Raw genomic sequence first — 21724 nt, 5'->3', positions numbered from 1 at the left:
TAGCCGCAGATCCACCCGGGACCCGCAACCGCCCCCCTCCCCCACAAGCCAAATGCGCCGCCTGCACCCCGCCGCCGCCGTCCCCGTAGCCACCACAGCAACAACGCCCGCCAACGACACTGGCTCGGACGTGTGCCTCGCTGCCGCCATGCGCGCCCCGCCGGCCCGCCCGCCTCAACCGCCAGGCCCGAGCCCCACGGTGAGCCGCCGCTACCACGGAAGACGACACCACCATGCAGACCTCCATGTGGCGGCATCGTGCCGTCAAAACCGCGCTAGCTCATGCGGACTCACCACCGTGCCCCGCGCCTGCGCCGCGCTGGCACCTGAATCCAGCGTTTTGCGCCGCCACCCCCAGGCAAGGAGGGAGAAGCCCTTGCCGCCATCCAGGCTGGCCGGGCTTTGCCCGGCAGCGCGCACAGGTGGCGGCGAGGAGTAGAGGATAGAGGGGGCTGGACAGCCGGGGAACTAGGTTGCCCGGAGGTGGCAAAGTAATGAGGCGTCCTCAACATGGAAGCAGACATGTGGGTCCGCACCACTGAACTGGCTCGGTTTTTTATTTCCTGGTCAGGTTTAATTTTACAACAAGGGTACCTTGTCCGGTTTGATATTTTTAACAGTCTGCAGTGCAAGTTAGAACTGTGGTAAAAATATCTGGTCCAAAATGCAATTTTTTTTCTATATGATAATGGCGTACAAGTATATGCACATAGAAATTAGATAATTATATTTATGTTTTCAGAGGTTGTCTTATTTGTCAAAACGTCATTTTCTGGTTCTCAAGACTGAAGAGATATAGCCTGATACATAACTTGGTTAACTGACGGTATGACGGGCAAGTTAGTACGCATAAATAATGCACTTGTGAGTGTTCAGAGTTTCAGACACCTTTTTAAAAAAAAAACTATTCTCAGACATCGTTTAGGCTTAACTTTTTTAATTGTTTGGATTGCTTACCATATGTGTGGCATGGTACCGTTTAGGCTCAACTTTTTTTAATTGTTTGGATTGCTTACCACATGTGTGACATGGTACCGTGTAGGCTCAACTTTTTTTTAATTGTTTGGATTGCTTACCACATGTGTGGCATAGTACCGTTTAGGCTCAACTTACTAAGCATAAACTCCCCTTTTTCATAATATGCTGAACTGAAACTAACGACCGAAAAAAATCAACAATGAGTACGGCTATGATAAACAATAGAAAACTGATAGTAATACAGTAGAAAACTAGTCACTCAACATGATAGCACACTCAACTCAACTATGCAGCAACCCAAGTTAACAGCCACCACCAAGTACAAGATCAATAGATATAGCTGCACAACAGCATGAGATTTTAGCCTTCATTGCACCTTATTATATCGCACTATTCAAAACTCGAGCCACGGTGATGAAATCCTCTTTGCTTGCTTTTGCTATGATGTGCTCAAGAACCATGCCTATGCACTACTTACAGTTCCGGGCCAGATCAACAGAGGACATTCTGTTATCTGTATCGAAACAATAATAAGGGAAGAAGAACGGTGGTGCGCAAGCAATGTGTACGTACTCAGTTTCCTCGTTCTAGTCCCATGCATGATACATACCATTTCCTTCGTTCAAATTTCCAAAGATACAGAGAGTTTACATGTGCACTGTGGCAAATTAAAGGGATCGTATGAAATAGCAGCTCTGGGCGGAAAGCTTCTGAAGGGAGCTGAGATCTCCTGGCCACTCTGGTAGTCGTTTGAAGTTTGAACCAAGTAACTTATCTTTACCTTTATATCCCTGTGTATCTTTAAGCACAGCAAGCAAAGAATATGATGATGTGTGTGGTGTTCGGGAAGCAAGGAATTGGCGGCTTTTATTTAGAGAGACAAAGCACAAAGAAAAAGCGCGCACAGCAGACGCAAGGGATGCCTGCTAGCTCATGTGTATGCATAATTAATTGCATATGCATGCTCCGTTTCCTTTACTTGCTAGCTAGCGAAGCTACATCCATATTCCTTGTATGCAAGGCATATTTCTCCATGCAACTTCCGGTTTCCTTGTCCACCTCATCAATCTATCTAGGCTTCTGCCGGTGCCGCAATTAGTCAAGGTACCAACCCGAATCATTTTGCATACATATCTACAGATTAGTTAATTCCTTCTCCAAATCTGTATGTGTAATTCTTCAACGAGGAGTGATGTTAACTTGCTCAAATGTGTAGGAAAGGAAGGAATTTGTTGTCCCACATTGTTTGACATGGAGCTGGTGGCCTTGTCTCTAAGAGAGAACTAGATCATATCCATAGATTAAGATCGGTTTGATTCGTCATGCCTCCAGAGGTAATCCATCACTCACCTTGATCTGCAGTGATTAATTCTGCAGATATGTGACCTACTTTGTTCCTTTAGCTAGTGAGCTCAACTCGGATCTTCAGTAGTGGTATAGTCAAGAATACAATGGCACTTAATTATATACACATGTGATCGGTGATTAAGCAGTTATCCTCACTCGCATGTGAGTTATGTCTTAATGATTTACCCATTTTTTATATGCACCACTTGGTTGTTGCTTTTATTTGCGTTAATCAGTTATGTCTTAATGACTTACGGATTTTTTAGTTATGAACATATGATGGGCCTTGTAGTTTGAAATGAAAGAGTTGCAGAAATAAAGCAAAAAATGGCGAGCCTCATTTGCTGTTATTATTGTTGAACACTGCAGAAGATAGAGATCGAGGCAAAAAACATCGATGCAGCAGCAGGAGAGATAATTGGTGTTTTGGAGGATACAAGCAAAGGAAATGTGATCTACTTCAAGGGCTGGGAAGGATTGGGAGCATCCGCGGTTCTCAATCTGGTAGCCCAACGCCCGAAATCATCAACAAGACAAAACAAGTTTGATAAGGTTATCCATGTGGATTGCTCAGTATGGAAAAACACAAGGTCTCTGCAGAAGGCAGTAGCGGAGGAGCTGGAGCTTCCGCAGTCTGTGATGGCCATCTTCGATCAATATGACAAGGACGATGACTTCAATGGGAAAGATGAAGGCTCCAGAGAGGTGATAGCAGATATCAGGATGGAAATATTCAGGAAACTCTATAACAGTAGATTTCTGGTGGTTTTCCACAACGGAAGCAGAAGATACATTGATTTGTATGAGTGTTGTGTCCCAGTAATATCACTTTTAGGTAACAAGGTCTTGTGGACCTGGCACGGGAGGTTTCGGATGGGTCTCAGATTAGAAGATGGGGAAAAGGTAAAGATGAAGAGTCAGACAGATGTTCGCTTATCTGCTTCTCCTGAATGTAATTTTGAGGAAGCACAAGATATACTGCATGAAGAGGCTTTGGATGTTGCCAAGTGCACTGGGATTGTTCAGCCCGACGATATGAGCCACAAGATAGTCATGGAGTGCCTCATATACAGGACACTGATTGCTACAGATTTGAAAGCTCATGCACCAAACTATTGGATCTGTGATGGTATTATACAGGGCGAAGACAATGCATCAGCATGGGAGATTGGCAATTCTCTGCACAGAAACATGTGCTTGGATGTTGAGTTAACATATAATGAGGAAACAGCTCCCGTGCAACAGGTGTCGGGTGATTTACTTGTTAACCGCTGGAATTTCACCACCCACAAACAACTGCTAGAGGATAAGGCTGGAGCGTTGCCTCCTCAGGTGACATCCTTCTTCCTCTTTGCAGATGAATCACCAACAGATAGAGCACCAATATTGCTGGTTAGCATGTTTCAACATTCACAAAGCAGCAAGCTACGTGTGTTACACCTGTCTCATTGCACCTTCAGTTTTGCATGCCCTCCCTTCGTCCATTGTGTCCAACTAAGATTGCTCCATCTGGACCATTGCACAAATATCACAGAGGATGATGAGCATCCAAGCCACAATGAAAACATGTCATGTTTCCAGAAGCTGTGGGTGCTGGATCTGAGGTATACACACTGGCACTGGCTGCTATCAGAAAAAATAAAGAGATTGATGGTTGAACTCAGGGAGTTAAATGAGGAGGGAGTCAAGCATGGGAGCATAAGTGACTTGTATGGTGGTAGACCAAGCCTTGTAATACTTCGAGTAACAGCAGCAGATCCGGTCCCTACGGAGAACGAGGACACAAATAATCAAGCACAATTCCCCAATATGTCTAGTACAAACAGCCTTACGACATCTAGCTTCATCAACGACGTCCTATCTCCGTCGCTCAAGTCATTTAGCTTCATGAACAAATCTACAAGTGATGCCAAGATATCTAGCATCTCCTTCCAGGGTTGTTCTCAGTTGAAGAATATACTTCTGAAAGGGAATTTGGGGACCCTGGAGGAGCTGGACCTCTCAGGCACAGCATTGAAAACCCTTGACCTCAGAGAAGTGGAAGCTCGAAACCTCAAGCGTCTCATGTTGCTAGGCTGTGAGAAGCTCCGTGCGATATTATGGCCACCAGAAGATAACAGGAGATGGGTTTTGGAGAAGTTGCAGATCAGCACCGTCCAATCTGCATCACCTAGCCAGAATAATTGGGAAGAGAAGATCAAGGAGGCTAGTCCTACTGCAGGATCATCATCTATCCTTGCATTGGGAGCTTCACCATTAGGCACCAGGCGAATTGCATCTTTTGACTTCAATTGGTACATATCTGTTGCGGATGCAAGGCTCATGTGGTCGCTTCTGCCCTTTCAGAAAGAAATTGGGGAAAACTTTGTATACATGGAGATTGATTCATCTCCTGCCAGTGGAGCTGCTGTTGGTCGCCCTGAAGTTGCTCAAGGCATCGGGAGCCAGCAGCAGTTTGCTCAATACTTATATGCAAGTGATGTCTTTGAAGAAGAATCGCAAGCTGTCAGTGCTATCGAAGGTGTGATCAGCTGGATGTGGCCTTGTCCACGTACTCCTACTCCACTTCCTCAAGACTGGTACTTCCACATGCAAGACGAAGAGAAGATGGAAAGAGGATCTTTACAGCAACAACACAACGCTCAAAGTATTAATACTGGTGTTGCTTTAGCCCCTGTTTTGATGTGTGATAATGCACGGATGTTGTATGTGCATGATAACTATTCCGCCACTTGCATTCCATGCTCACAAGGTGCAGACTGGTGGTATCTTGGATGGTGCCGAGTTGAGAGGTGCCCAAATCTATGCTTTGTCTTTGCCACTCCCCAACTAAGTAGTGGCCAGAAGGTCTTTTGGCGCTTGTGTACATTCTGGGCATCCCAGCTCCTGAAGGCGTGCTACATCTGGAACTGGAGTGCAGTAGCTCAACCTGGTAGTCGTTCGTTTGAACGCCTAGCGTTCTTGCACCTGGACTGTTGCCCCAGGCTCATACATGTGCTTCCCTTGTCTGAGCATATGGACACCCTGCCTAGCCTGCAGACGCTGGAGATCGTGTACTGTGGTGATCTGAAGGAAGTCTTCCCTTTGGACCCTAAGCGCCAACAGAAGCAGGAAATTATAAGATTTCCCAACCTAAGAAGGATCCACCTGTACCAGCTCTACACTCTACAGAGCATCTGTGGGAGCAAGATGTCAGCGCCCAACCTTGAGACCATCAGAATCAGGGGTTGCTGGGGCCTTACACGCTTGCCATCTGTCAGTAGCAGCACCACCAAGCGGCCCAAGGTGGACTGCGAGAAGGACTGGTGGGACAACCTAAAGTGGGACGGTCTAGAGGCGAACCACGACCCTTTGCTCTATGAACCACGCCACTCGCGATATTACAAGGCCCACCTGCCAAGATGCACCGTCCTCAGGTGAGCTATGTTTGGTCCATGTCTCCTTTCATCAGTAACTTACTTAGTATGCTAGCCGACTTACGTTTACCATTCTATCTGTACTAGTCTAGTTCTTATACTATGTGTGTTTAGGGAATCATTCTTCTCATCAACGATTTGTTATGCTTCATTGTAGGTAAACCATTCCTTCCATGAATTGAGCGCTACAGTACAGGCACATTGACCCTATGGTGCTACGGCGCTTAATTAGCTGAAGCTTTATCTGGAGTGTACACGTTTGTGTGGGTTGTTGCCTTACTTGATGCTGCTTGATTGGCCCGTGTGAAATCTGCATCTGCATTGCTTGAGTTTGGCTTGGCTTGATTTCCTTTGCTTTGGTTTGTCTTGATTTTGTTTGTGTGGCCATCATTGCTCGACGAAGCCATGAATGAGTCAAAGTAAGTATGCATCATCTGGTTCTATAGATGATGCACGGTACAAGCTTTGAGCCAGAGACAAATAAATAAGAGAGCGCATTCAGCTTGGGTGGCATGAGCACCCTACCTGCTCCTGCTGTTGCTCTCCGTTTGTCTGTTGTGGTGTGGGATCTGTAAGCTATGGACTGATTACCGTAATGCGAAACAATTCCTCTGACTTGAATACAAATGGTGATTTGTGTGCATCTGATATGAACTGCAGCATTGTGTTTCGTTCCGTGCTGATAATTTAAGCTTTGTAAAATTTGGATCGTTTTTTTCCCTTGACGGGTTGTTGCTGGATGGAAACCGTTCCTTTTTACCAACTACAATTAGAGTCACTAGATAATAGGCCACAAGCAGTTAGCTGATTGATGCAGAGCCCTATTGGCCGTAGCAGATTTGGCTTACACTAGCAAGACTGAAGATGTTAACCATACATGGCAAGTAAGTAGAAGCAGAATCCCTTTTATTTATCCATGCCACTGAAATGAGAGGAAAAAAATCTTTTCAATTAGCTACCATGCGTACACCTCCACGGCCAACCACCAACGACTGTTTTCACGGCGTTTCGATGCATTCAGATTTCAGTGAGCAAAGACAGTTTCTGCAACAAATTCATATAAGTTGCGCCGATCATCATGCTTGGATCGAGCTCCGTATGTGGTGGTGGCTTCTTTGCATCTAAACTCTACCGCAGCAACTTGGACCATGTCGAAGCACCTGCCGGCCTTCAGATCGTGGATCTAGAAGACCAAATGCGAAGCCCAACTGACGCCTCTTTTCCCCCTGGCTTCTCTTAGGTTTCTTTTTGTGACAGGCTAAACACCATAGCCAGGTAGCTTACCATCTTCTCTCAGTGCACCTCTGGAGGAATTGCTAGTAGGGTCCGCTAGCATCCTTTAATCTTTGTCTTACTCCTTCCAATTCTTTGAAGAAGATGATATCTCAGGCCAGGTGGTCTCTCGATTAATAAGCCTTCTTCTCCTTCTGAAAACACTTTGACATTATATGTAAAACACTGGAATTCTTCCAATTTTTTATTTTGTACTAGCTGTCAGGGACATTTGGAAGCAAAGAAATGCTAGAGTTTTAGACAAGGTTTTTCTTACGCAAAATACTATGAACTTGCCTTTTTTTTTTCTTTTTGAAGAGACGTTTATAACCATTTGGCTTTGACAATATCCCTCATAGCTAGTTTAGGTTGCAGCTGGTCTTTCCTTTAAAAAAAATAGACATTTCACTTTCTTTTCTAATAACACGAAGCAGGAACAGGCTATGGGTCAATCGATGCTGCAATTTCGTGACCAAACTTTTCTGGAGCTTGTGTACATTCTGGGCGTCCCAGCTTCCGAAGGCGTGCTACATTTGGAACTGGAGTATAAAATCTCAACCAAGTGGAGGATGGTTTTCAGATTCTTCAGAATGAGAGTGGTTCGGTGAAAACGCCACCCCCGGCCCCCGCGTCGCTCCCAGGGGGCGACTCGGGTGGCGAAACCCTAGCCGCCACCTCAAACTCCCCTCCTCCCCTCCCTCCCGTCGCCGTCGCCGGAGGATACCGGCGGGCGAAGCCCTCGCCGGTGGACGGCGGCGGCGGGGCCCTCGTCCGTGAGCTCGCGCGCTGCTATTTGTGCGCTGGAGCGGCGGGAGCGCGCGGTGGCGAGGCAGGCGGTCGTCTGCGCTCCGGGGAGGCCGTGATGGTGTGGAACGCGTGCGCGGTGGCGCTGCTGTGGCGGCGGCCGGCCGCTGCTGCGAGCGGCAGAGATGAGGGCGCCCAGATCTGGGCTGCGCGTTTCTGCCCCAACCCACCCGTCCCCCTCCTTCCACCCCTCCCGGCCGCCGCCGGTGGTAGCCGCTGGGCGGGTGAGCACGCGCGCGGCGGTCCTTGACGGCTGCTGCTCTGCTGTGCCCCGGCGGTTCCTGGTGGCGGATGCTGCGGGCCGGCGTGGCGGCGGCGCGGTGCAGGTGGCTGTTGTCGCCTGCTCGTCGCGCTCCCGGCGGTGGCCGGCCTGTTGGCGCTGCGCCGGTCGGTGCTCCTCCTGCGACTACAACGTTCCTAGGCATCCCTCCATGGGTGCTGGTCTTCTCCGACGTTTTTCTCCATGTCCGGTCTGCCATTGCATCTGAGGTCCTTGTTCATGGGTCGGGGTACAATCCCCGCGCGGCGTCACCTCCTTGGAGGCGTTGGCACCCTGACCAGATCTCCTCCTCGAGCACCGGGAGAAATCCCAGGTCCGGCCTCCCGGACCGGGCAGCGGCGGCGTCTCAGCGCCGTTCCCCTCTTGTAGGCGCTGCTTTGGCTGCAAGTGGTGTTTGATGCGGTAGATGGAGGCTGGTGATGCATCGCTCTGGCGTAGACTGCTACACAGGGAGCGGATCACAATGTATGCCAGCGCCCGCGCTTCTCTAAAGATTGCTACACCAGTTCCTGTTGAGCCTTGCCCTTCACCCGCCGACTCTCTAGGCACATGGGTGAGAGGTACGTTGGCCTGGGCAGTCCTGGAGCTGCAATCTTCCCTGGAGCTGTCCGGCAATGGCAGTGACGCCGCCCTGCTGGGCGAGGCCTAATGTCGTTGCGTGTCTGTAGTTAAGGGCACCTCCTCACCTAGTTGTAGTCGCTTGGTGAGGACGGTCGTGTGTATATGTGTGTGTGTGTGTGTGTGTGTGTGTGTGTGTGTGTGTGTCCCTCCTTTCTGGAGGTTGTACTCCTGATGTCTTTCTGTTCAATGAAATGAAACGCAAAGTCTCTTGCGTTTTCTCGAAAAAGAATGAGAGTGGTTCTTCTACACCCACTCTCGGTGCACCCACGCAAGAAAACATATCAAAACATTTCGAAAAAATCTGCAACTTTGTGGAAATCATCATCAACAAATGTTAGGGAGGCTTGCAAAATTTGGTGGTCAAATAACATTCGAGGAGCTCTCTAAAAAAAGATAAATTCACTGAAAATTAGTCAAAATGTAAGTGCACTGTTTGAGCAGATTTTGTAATTTTGTCTTTTTTTGTAGAGAGCTTCTCGAATGCTATTTGGCCACCAAACTTTGCAAGTCCCCATAACATTTGTTGATAATCATTCCCATAAAGTTTCAGATTTTTTTGAAAATGTTTGCTATGTTTTCTTGCGTGGGTGCACCGAAGTTGGGTGCAGCCACTAGTTTCCCTTTCAGAACTAAAATTCTTGCACGTGGACTATTCACTACTAGAAAAAGGGCTATAGATGGGATTGACACTAATGGCGCACCAGATAGGTGGTGCGCCATTAGTATATACTATATACTAATTGTTGGGGAACGTAGTAATTTCAAAAATTTCCTACGCACACGCAAGATCATGGTGATGCATAGCAACGAGGGGGAGAGTGTTGTCTACATACCCTTGTAGACCTGAAGCGGAAGCGATCACAACGTAGAGGAAGTAGTCGTACGTTCTCCTCGCGATCCAACCGATCCCGGCGCCGTTACTCCGGCGCCCCCGAGTTCTTGGCACACGTACAGCTCGGTGACGCTCCTCGGGCTCCGATCCAGCAAAGCTCCGGGGAGAGAGTTCCGTCAGCACGACGGCGTGGTGACTATCTTGATGTTCTACTATCGCAGGGCTTCGCCTAAGCACTGCAACGGTACGACCGAGGTGGAATATGGTGGAGGGGGGCACCGCACACGGCTAAGGAACGATCTCAAGGATCAACTTGTGTGTCCTGGGGTGCCCCCCTGCCCCCGTATATAAAGGAGCAAGGGGGAGGGGGCGGCCGGCCTAGGAGGAGGCGCGCCAAGGGGAGTCCTACTCCCACCGGGAGTAGGACTCCCTCCTTCCTTGTTGGAGTAGGAGAAGGGGGAAAGAAGGGGAGAGGAGAAAGGAAAGGGGGGCCGCACCCCTTGTCCAATTCGGACCAGAGGGGGGCTGCGCGCCTCCTTCCTTTCCACCTTTTCCCTCTATTTCCGTATGGCCCAATAAGGCCCAATACTCTTCCCCGTATTTCCGTAACTCCCCGGTACCTCCGAAAATACCCGAATCACTCAGAACCTTTCCGATGTCCGAATATAGTCGTCCAATATACCGATCTTTACGTCTCGACCATTTCGAGACTCCTCGTCATGTCCCCGATCTCATCCGGGACTCCGAACTCCTTCGGTACATCAAAATACATAAACTCTTAATAACCGTCATCGAAACCTTAAGCGTGCGGACCCTACGGTTCGAGAACAATGTAGACATGACCGAGACACTTCTCCAGTCAATAACCAATAGCGGGACCTGGATGCCCATATTGGCTCCTACATATTCTACGAAGATCTTTATCGGTCAGACCGCATAACAACATACGTTGTTCCCTTTGTCATCGGTATGTTACTTACCCGAGATTCGATCGTCGGTATCCAATACCTAGTTCAATCTCGTTACCGGCAAGTCTCTTTACTCGTTCCGTAATACATCATCTCACAACTAACATATTAGTTGCAGTGCTTGCAAGGCTTATGCGATGTGCATTACCGAGAGGGCCCAGAGATACCTCTCCGACAATCGGAGTGACAAATCCTAATCTCGAAATACGCCAACCCAACATCTACCTTTGGAGACACCTGTAGTACTCCTTTATAATCACCCAGTTACGTTGTGACGTTTGGTAGTACCCAAAGTGTTCCTCCGGCAGACGGGAGTTGCATAATCTCATAGTCATAGGAACATGTATAAGTCATGGATGAAAGCAATAGCAACACACTAAACGATCAGGTGCTAAGCTAATGGAAATGGGTCATGTCAATCAGATCATTCAACCAATGATGTGACCTCGTTAATCAAATAACAACTCTTTGTCCATGGTTAGGAAACATAACCATCTTTGATTAACGAGCTAGTCAAGTAGAGGCATACTAGTGACACTCTGTTTGTCTATGCATTCACACATGTATTATGTTTCCGGTTAATACAATTCTAGCATGAATAATAAACATTTATCATGAAATAAGGAAATAAATAATATCTTTATTATTGCCTCTAGGGCATATTTCCTTCAGTCTCCCACTTGCACTAGAGTCAATAATCTAGATCACATCACCATGTGATTAACATCGATAGTTCACATCATCATGTGATTAACACCCATAGTTCACATCGACATGTGACCAACACCCAAAGGGTTAACTAGATTCAGTAATCTAGTTCACGTCGCTATGTGATTAACACCCAAAGAGTACTAAGGTGTGATCATGTTTTGCTTCTGAGAGAATCTTAGTCAACGGGTCTGTCACATACAGATTCGTAAGTATTTTGCGAATTCTATGTCTACAATGCTCCGCACAGAGCTACTCTAGCTAATTGCTCCCACTTTCAATATGTATCTAGATCGAGACTTAGAGTCATCCAGATCAGTGTCAAAACTTGCATCGACGTAACCCTTTACGGCGAACCTTTCTGTCACGTCCATAATCGAGAAACATATCCTTATTCCACTAAGGATAATTTTTTGACCGCTGTCCAGTGATCTACTCCTAGATCACCATTGTACTCCCTTGCTTAACTCAGTGTAGGGTATACAATAGATCTGGTACACAGCATGGCATACTTTATAGAACCTATGGCCAAGGCATAGGGAATGACTTTCATTCTCTTTCTGTCGTGGTCGGGTTTTGAGTCTTACTCAACTTCACACCTTGTAACACAGGCAAGAACTCTTTCTTTGACTGTTCCATTTTGAACTACTTCAAAATCTTGTCAAGGTATGTACTCATTGAAAAAACTTATCAAGCGTCTTGATCTATCTCTATAGATCTTGATGCTCAATTTGTAAGCAGCTTCACCGAGGTCTTCCTTTGAAAAATTCCTTTCAAACACTCCTTTATGCTTTGCAGAATAATTCTACATTATTTCCGATCAACAATATGTCATTCACATATACTTATCAGAAATGTTGTAGTGCTCCCACTCACTTTCTTGTAAATACAGGCTTCACCGCAAGTCTGTATAAAACTATATGCTTTGATCAACTTATCAAAGCGTGTATTCCAACTCCGAGATGCTTGCACCAGTCCATAGATGGATCGCTGGAGCTTGCATATTTTGTTAGCACCTTTAGGATTGACAAAACTTTCTGGTTGCATCATATACAACTCTTCTTTAAAAAATCCATTAAGGAATGCAGTTTTGTTATCCATTTGCCAGATTTCATAAAATGCGGCAATTGCTAACATGATTCGGACAGACTTAAGCATAGATACGAGTGAGAAACTCTCATCGTAGTCAACACTTTGAACTTGTCGAAAACCTTTTGCGACAATTCCAGCTTTGTAGATAGTAACACTACTATCAGCGTCCGTCTTCCTTTTGAAGATCCATTTAATCTCAATGGCCTGCCGATCATCGGGCAAGTCAATCAAAGTCCACACTTTGTTCTCATACATGGATCCCATCTCAGATTTCATGGCTTCCAAGCCATTTTGCGGAATCTGGGCTCACCATCGCTTCCTCATAGTTCGCAAGTTCGTCATGGTCTAGTAACATGACTTCCAGAGCAGGATTACCGTACCACTCTGGTGCGGATCTTACTCTGGTTTACCTACGAGATTCAGTAGTAACTTGATCTGAAGTTACATGATCATCATCATTAGCTTCCTCACTAATTGGTGTAGTAGTCACAAGAACAGATTTCTGTGATGAACTACTTTCCAATAAGGGAGATGGTACAATTACCTTATCAAGTTTTCTACTTTCCTCCCACTCACTTCGAGAGAAAACTCCTTCTCTAGAAAGGATCCATCTTTAGCAACGATTTTGCCTTCGGATCTGTGATAGAAGGTGTACCCAACAATCTCCTTTGGGTGTCCTATGAAGACGCATTTCTCCGATTTGGTTCGAGCTTATCATGATGAAACCTTTTCACATAAGCATCGCAACTCCAAACTTTAAGAAACGACAACTTTGGTTTCTTGCCAAACCATAGTTCATATTGTGTCGTCTCAACGGATTTAGATGGTGCCCCTTTTAACGTGAATGCAGTTGTCTCTAATACATGATCCCAAAACGATATTGATAAATCGGTAAGAAACATCATAGATTGTACTATATCCAATAAAGTACGGTTATGACGTTTGGACACACCATTATGATGTGGTGTTCCAGGTGGCATGAGTTTGTGAAACTATTCCACATTGTTTTAATTGAAGACCAAACTCGTAACTCAAATATTTGTTTCCGCGATCAGATCGTAGAAACCTTATCTTCTTGTCACGATGATTTTCCACTTCACTCTGAAATTCTTTGAACTTTTCAAATGTTTCAGACTTATGTTTCATCAAGCAGATATACCCATATCTGCTCAAATCATCTGTGAAGGTCAGAAAATAATGATACTTGTCGCGAGCCTTAATATTCATCGGACCACATACATCAGTATGTATGATTTCCAACAAATCTGTTGCTCGCTCCATTGTTCCGGAGAACGACGTTTTAGTCATCTTGCCCATGAGGCATGGTTCGCAAGTATCAAGTGATTCATAATCAAGTGATTCCAAAATTCCATCTGCATGGAGTCTCTTTATGCGCTTTACACCAATATGACTTAAACAGTAGTGCCACAAACAAGTTGCACTATCATTATTAACTTTGCATCCTTTTGGCTTCAATATTATGAATATGTGTATCACTACGATCGAGATTCAACGAATCATTTCGTTGGTGTGTATAACCATAGAAGGTTTTATTCATGTAAACAGAACAACAATTGTTCTCTAACTTAAATGAATAACTGTATTGCAATAAACATGATCAAATCATATTCATGCTCAACGCAAACACCAAATAACACTTATTTAGTTTTAACACTAATCCCGAAAGTATAGGGAGAGTGTGATGATGATCATATTAATCTTGGAACCACTTCCAACACACATCGTCACTTCACCCTTAACTAGTCTCTGTTTATTCTGCAACTCCCGTTTCGAGTTACTACTCTTAGCAACTGAACCAGTATCAAATACTGAGGGGTTGCTATAAACACTAGTAAAGTACACATTAATAATCATGTATATCAAATATACTTATGTTCACTTTGCCATCCTTCTTATCCGCCAATCACTTGGGGTAGTTCCGCTTCCAGTGACTAGTCCCTTTGCAGTAGAAGCACTTAGTCTCAGGCTTAGGACCAGACTTGAGCTTCTTCACTTGAGCAGCAACTCGCTTGCCGTTCTTCTTGAAGTTCCTCTTCTTCCCTTTGCCTTTTTCTTGAAACTAGTGGTCTCGTTAACCATCAACACTTGATGTTTTTCTCGATTTCTACCTTCGTCGATTTCAGCATCACGAAGTGCTTGGGAATTGTTTTCGTCATCCCTTGCATACTATAGTTCATCACGAAGTTCTACTAACTTGGTGATGGTGACTAGAGAATTCTATCAATCACTATCTTATCTGGAAGATTAACTCCCACTTGATTCAAGCGATTGTAGTACCCAGACAATCTGAGCACATGCTTACTAGTTGAGCGATTCTCCTCCATCTTTTAGCTATAGAACTTGTTGGAGACTTCATATATCTCAACTCGGGTATTTGCTTGAAATATTAACTTCAACTCCTGGAACATCTCATATGGTCCATGACGTTCAAAACGTGTTTGAAGTCCCGATTCTAAGCCGTTAAGCATGGTGCACTAAACTATCGAGTAGTCATCATATTGAGCTAGCCAAACGTTCATAACGTCTGCATCTGCTCCTGCAATAGGTCTGTCACCTAGCGGTGCATCAAGGACATAATTATTCTGTGCAGCAATGAGGATAAACCTCAGATCACGGATCCAATCCGCATCATTGCTACTAACATCTTTCAACACAATTTTCTCTAGGAACATATCAAAATAAACATATGAAAACAACAACGCGAGCTATTGATCTACAACATAGATATGCTAATACTACCAGGACTAAGTTCATGATAAATTTAAGTTCAATTAATCATATTACTTAAGAACTCCCACTTAGATAGACATCCCTCTAATCATCTAAGTGATCACGTGATCCAAATCAAACTAAACCATAACCGATCATCACGTGAAATGGATTAGTTCTCAATGGTGAACATCATCATGTTGATCATATCTACTATATGATTCACGCTCGACCTTTCGGTCTCCGTGTTCCGAGGCCATATCTGCATATGCTAGGCTCGTCAAGTATAACCCGAGTATTCTGCGTGTGCAAAACTGGCTTGCACCCGTTGTAGATGGACGTAGAGCTTATCACACCCGATCATCACGTGGTGTCTGGGCACGACGAACTTTGGCAACGGTGCATACTCGGGGAGAACACTTCTTGATAATTTAGTGAGAGATCATCTTATAATGCTACCGTCAATCAAAGCAAGATAAGATGCATAAAAGATAAACATCACATGCAAATCAATATAAGTGATATGATATGGTCATCATCATCTTGTGCTTCATGATCTCCATCTCTGCAGCACCATCATGATCACCATCGTCACCGGCGCGACACCTTGATCTCCATCGTAGCATCGTTGTCGTCTCGCCAATCTTATGCTTCTACGACTATCGCTACCGCTTAGTGATAAAGTAAAGCATTACAGGGCGATTGCATTGCATACAATAAAGCGACAACCATATGGCTCCTGCCAGTTGCCGATAACTCGGTTACAAAACATGATCATCTCATACAATAAAATTTAGCATCATGTCTTGACCATATCACATCACAACATGCCCTGCACAAACAAGTTAGACGTCCTCTACTTTGTTTGTTGCAAGTTTTACGTGGCTGCTACGGGCTTAAGCAAGAACTCATCTTACCTACGCATCAAAACCACAACGATAGTTCCTCAAATAGACTCCGTTTTAACCTTCTCAAGGACCGGGCGTAGCCACACTTGGTTCAACTAAAGTTGGTGAGATGTCTCCCGCAAGCCATCTGTGTGCAAAGCACGTCGAGGGAACCGGTCTTGCGTAAGCGTACGCGTAAGGTTGGTCCGGGTCATCTCATCCAACAATACCGCTGAACCAAAGTATGACATGCTGGTAGGCAGTATGACTTGTATCGTCCACAACTCACTTGTGTTCTACTCGTGCATATAACACCAAAACCATAAAAACCTAGGCTCGGATACCAATGTTGGGGAACGTAGTAATTTCAAAAATTTCCTACGCACACGCAAGATCATGATGATGCATAGCAACGAGGGGGAGAGTGTTGTCTACATACCCTTGTAGACCTGAAGAGGAAGCGATCACAACGTAGAGGAAGTAGTCGTACGTTCTCCTCGCGATCCAACCGATCCCGGCGCCGTTACTCCGGCGCCCCCGAGTTCTTGGCACACGTACAGCTCGGTGACGCTCCTCGGGCTCCGATCCAGCAAAGCTCTGGGGAGAGAGTTCCGTCAGCACGACGGCGTGGTGACTATCTTGATGTTCTACTATCGCAGGGCTTCGCCTAAGCACTGCAACGGTACGACCGAGGTGGAATATGGTGGAGGGGGGCACCGCACACGGCTAAGGAACGATCTCAAGGATCAACTTGTGTGTCCTGGGGTGCCCCCCTGCCCCCGTATATAAAGGAGCAAGGGGGAGGGGGCGGCCGGCCTAGGAGGAGGCGCGCCAAGGGGAGTCCTACTCCCACCGGGAGTAGGACTCCCTCCTTCCTTGTTGGAGTAGGAGAAGGGGGAAAGAAGGGGAGAGGAGAAAGGAAAGGGGGGCCGCACCCCTTGTCCAATTCGGACCAGAGGGGGGCTGCGCGCCTCCTTCCTTTCCACCTTTTCCCTCTATTTCCGTATGGCCCAATAAGGCCCAATACTCTTCCCCGTATTTCCGTAACTCCCCGGTACCTCCGAAAATACCCGAATCACTCAGAACCTTTCCGATGTCCGAATATAGTCGTCCAATATACCGATCTTTACGTCTCGACCATTTCGAGACTCCTCGTCATGTCCCCGATCTCATCCGGGACTCCGAACTCCTTCGGTACATCAAAATACATAAACTCTTAATAACCGTCATCGAAACCTTAAGCGTGCGGACCCTACGGTTCGAGAACAATGTAGACATGACCGAGACACTTCTCCAGTCAATAACCAATAGCGGGACCTGGATGCCCATATTGGCTCCTACATATTCTACGAAGATCTTTATCGGTCAGACCGCATAACAACATACGTTGTTCCCTTTGTCATCGGTATGTTACTTACCCGAGATTCGATCGTCGGTATCCAATACCTAGTTCAATCTCGTTACCGGCAAGTCTCTTTACTCGTTCCGTAATACATCATCTCACAACTAACATATTAGTTGCAGTGCTTGCAAGGCTTATGTGATGTGCATTACCGAGAGGGCCCAGAGATACCTCTCCGACAATCGGAGTGACAAATCCTAATCTCGAAATACGCCAACCCAACATCTACCTTTGGAGACACCTGTAGTACTCCTTTATAATCATCCAGTTACGTTGTGACGTTTGGTAGTACCCAAAGTGTTCCTCCGGCAGACGGGAGTTGCATAATCTCATAGTCATAGGAACATGTATAAGTCATGGACGAAAGCAATAGCAACACACTAAACGATCAGGTGCTAAGCTAATGGAAATGGGTCATGTCAATCAGATCATTCAACCAATGATGTGACCTCGTTAATCAAATAACAACTCTTTGTCCATGGTTAGGAAACATAACCATCTTTGATTAACGAGCTAGTCAAGTAGAGGCATACTAGTGACACTCTGTTTGTCTATGTATTCACACATGTATTATGTTTCCGGTTAATACAATTCTAGCATGAATAATAAACATTTATCATGAAATAAGGAAATAAATAATATCTTTATTATTGCCTCTAGGGCATATTTCCTTCACTAATGGCGCACCACCTTCTGGTACGCCATCAGTGTTGAAAGTACTAATGGCGCACCTTGCCTAGGGTGCGCCATTAGTATCATAATTTTTTTTAAACTAGCGCGTCTGGCCAAACATACTAATGGCGCATCCTGGCACGGTGCGCCATTACTAGTTGTAAAACTACTTATGGCGCACTAATAACAGGGTGCGCCACTAATGCTGTTTTTTTATTATATTTTTTATTCCTTTTGTTGGAAAACTACTAATGGCGCACTGTTCCACCGTGCGCCATTACTAGTGCAAACTACTAATGGCGCACTGTGGAAGAGTGCGCCATTAGTATGATTTTTTTTTCGCAAAACTACTAATGGTGCATCAGACATAGGTGCGACATTAGTAACCTGGATTACTAATGGCGCATTTATTGTTGGTGCGCCATTAGTAAGTGAGCAGCAACAAGATATTTTGGGCAGCCTCTCCTACCCACACTCACTTTCTCCCCCACTTCATTCTCTCCACCTCCTCCTTGTCTCGGGTGCCTCCTCTTTTTCACCTCATTTCCACCATAGATTCATTCAAATTAAGTGGTTAAATTACCTTGTTTTAATAGGTAAGTAAGGGGGGTAGCTATATTTATGTTGTTCTCCCTACAACAATGTGCACATGCACTTTTTATGGCCTAGCTAGATCTATGTATGTTCGTGGTGTTGCATATGTTTGTGGTGTTGCATATGTGTTTGTGGTTGGAGGTGTACCGGTATTTGAAATGCGATAGTTGCCAATATTTTGCCGGAATGTTGACTCATTTCCGTTTCGGCGATAATTTTGGCATTAAGCATTCTTTTTGGTCCTATTTTTAGGGAAAGTCATGCCAAATTTTTTCTTGGAATATTGTTTTGCTCTACCCCGCAGGCAACCATGGTCCGCACGATGACTGATGGCATCGTGAATAGGTTTTTGAGGTCCGCGAAGGCTGAGATGATTCAAAAGAACGAGACGGAGATAAGATGTCCGTGTCGAAGATGCAAGCTGGAGAGCCTTATTGCGGACCCGGATTCCGGGCAGGTGCGGGACCACCTGCTCTTGCGTGGTTTCATGGATGGCTATCGGTGGCAAGGTGATGAAGATGACTACGAAGTCGTCCATGGGGGCCGGGCAAGAAATGAGGAAGGGCAGCAAGACAACCACCGCGGCTCGGGCGGGCGAGAAGACGAAGAATCCCCAGGAGATGATCACGACGGTGATGCTGTACATAGTCATCATGTAGAAGATGCAGGACATGATGATGAGGAAGATGCCGGAGCAGACGACGGGCATGATCATGAAGATGATGATGCCGGCGGAGCAGACGACGGTGGACCATCGATGGGCTGGGTGCAGAACCCTTATATTCAAGAGCTGCTTCTCAAGCAGACGGATAACGCAAGAGCTGCCGCCCGAGAGAAAGCCAAGGTGGATCAACTTGAGTTAGACGCGGTTACTCCATTGTATAAAGGATGCAGGCCCGAGGATACCCGCCTGAAAGTAACGCTCATGGCTCTGGAGATGAAGGTAAAACACAAAATGACCGACGCATGCTTCGACGAGAATATGTCATTCTGGCACGAACGTCTTCCAAAGGGGAACAAGTGCCCGACCAGTTTGGAGGAGGCGAAGAAAATCGTGTGTCCTCTGGATTTACCGCACGTGAAATACCATGTCTGCATGAACAATTGCATCATTTATCGGGACGAGCACGCGGAGTCTACCATATGTCCGGTGTGCGGCGTCACTCGATACAAGAAGAGGAAGAAAGCTCCTCGAAAAGTGGTGTGGTACTTTCCGATCACTCCTCGTCTGCAGCGGTATTTCGCGGATCCTAAGGTAGCAAAGCTCCTGCGTTGGCACGCGGATAGGGAGGAGAAGAAGCGAGAAGATGACGTAAATGATCCGGAGATAGATAAAAAAGACAAGATGCTGAGTCACCCTAAGGATGCGAGCCAGTGGCAAGCGTTGAATTTTGAATACCCAGAATTTGGGAAGGATCCAAGGAACATCGTGCTGGGCGCGAGCACCGATGGAGTCAATCTGTTTGGCAGCCAGAGAAGCACACATAGCACCTGGCCTGGGTTTGTGTGGATGTACAACCTTCCCCCCTGGTTGTGCATGAAGAGGAAGTACATTCACATGAGTATGCTAATTGAAGGGCCGAAACAACCAGGGAACGACATCAATCTGTATCTGAGGCTGCTGAAAGAGGAGCTAGACACGTTGTGGAAAACGCTAGCCAATACGTGGGACGCCGCAGAGAAAGAATATTTCCCTATGAGAGCCGCACTGCTCACGACAGTGCACGACTATCTCCGTTACGGATATCTCGCGGGGCAGGTAGTCCACGGATTTTCTGGATGCGTACGGTGCATGGATGACACAACGTATCGCCAGCTAGATAGAGATCCCGGGTCTTCGAAAACCGTGTTCATGGGACATCGAAGGTGGCTTCACGACGATGACCCGTGGAGGAAACGCAAGGATCTGTTCGATGGTGAAACCGAACCCCGAAAACGCCCGTGTACGAGGAGCGGCGAGGAAATAGACAAGCTGTTGAAAAATTGGAAAGGCTGCCCACTGCCGGGAAAGAAGCGAAAGGCGCCAGAGCCGCTGCTGAAGGTATGGAAAACGAGGTCTGTTTTCTGGGACTTGCTGTACTGGAAGATCCACCGTGTGCCTCACAGTCTTGATGTCATGCATATCACAAAGAACGTGTGCGCGAGTCTGCTTGGTACCCTGCTCAACATGCCAGAGAGGACCAAAGATGGGCCGAAATCAAGGGCAGACTTGAAATCAATGGGCATCAGGCAGGAGCTTCACGCTATATATGATGATGATGATGATGATGATGATGATGATGATGATGAGGCGAAGCAGGACACAGAAAGTCGTCGCAAAGGCAAAAAGGCCAAGAAGACCGGAAATGACTACCCTCCCGCGTGCTTCACTCTAAGTCAGGAGGAGATCGAGCAGTTTTTCACCTGCCTCCTAGGAGTAAAACTTCCTTACGGTTACGCGGGGAAGATAAGCAGATACCTAGACCCAGCGAAGCAGAAGTTCAGCGGGATGAAGTCTCATGACTGTCACGTGCTGATGATGCAGATACTTCCAGTTGCAATCCGTGGGATCATGGACGCGCACGTCCGTGAAACGCTATTTGGCCTATGCAACTTCTTTGACGTCATCTCTCGGAAGTCGATTGGCGTGAGGCAACACAGAAGGCTACAGGAAGAGATCGTGGTGATACTATGCGAGCTTGAGATGTACTTCCCGCCCGCATTCTTCGACGTTATGGTGCATCTGCTGGTCCATATAGTGGAGGATATCATCCAACTCGGGCCGACGTTCCTGCACAGCATGATGCCGTTCGAAAGGATGAATGGTGTCATCAAAGGATACGTTCGCAACATGTCACGTCGAGAGGGAAGCATAGCCAGGGGCTTCCTGACCGAAGAGTGCATCTCGTACTGCACGAATTATCTAGGCATCGAGAACCCCGTTGGTCTGCCCGTCAACAGGCACCTGGGCAGGCTCGCTGGATGGTGTCACCGTGAGGGTCGCCTCGAAATGCATGTCGACTTCGAGGGTCGACTCGCCGACTTTGAAAGAGCAAACCTAGTCGCGCTACAACACATAGACGTGGTCGATCCCTGGGTGATAGAGCACAAAACCTTTATTAAGAAGACGTACAATGACCGA

General features: G+C 46.4%; 1 protein-coding gene across 1 annotated transcript; it reads left to right on the top strand.

The window, feature by feature from the left end:
* Positions 1 to 1895: 1895 nt before the first annotated feature.
* Positions 1896 to 6384, top strand: LOC123187106 (uncharacterized). The gene is made up of 4 exons (XM_044598882.1): positions 1896 to 2082; positions 2195 to 2312; positions 2695 to 5741; positions 5899 to 6384. Exons 2-4 carry the CDS (start codon positions 2301 to 2303, stop codon positions 5900 to 5902), a joined length of 3063 nt encoding a protein of 1020 aa, XP_044454817.1. The 5' UTR covers positions 1896 to 2082; positions 2195 to 2300; the 3' UTR covers positions 5903 to 6384.
* Positions 6385 to 21724: the final 15340 nt, after the last annotated feature.

The sequence above is a fragment of the Triticum aestivum genome, chromosome 2A, assembly GCF_018294505.1.
Source record: "Triticum aestivum cultivar Chinese Spring chromosome 2A, IWGSC CS RefSeq v2.1, whole genome shotgun sequence".
Lineage (NCBI taxonomy): Eukaryota > Viridiplantae > Streptophyta > Magnoliopsida > Poales > Poaceae > Triticum > Triticum aestivum.
Note: the sequence above shows the minus strand (reverse complement) of the source record. Positions and strands in the feature narration are given on the sequence as shown.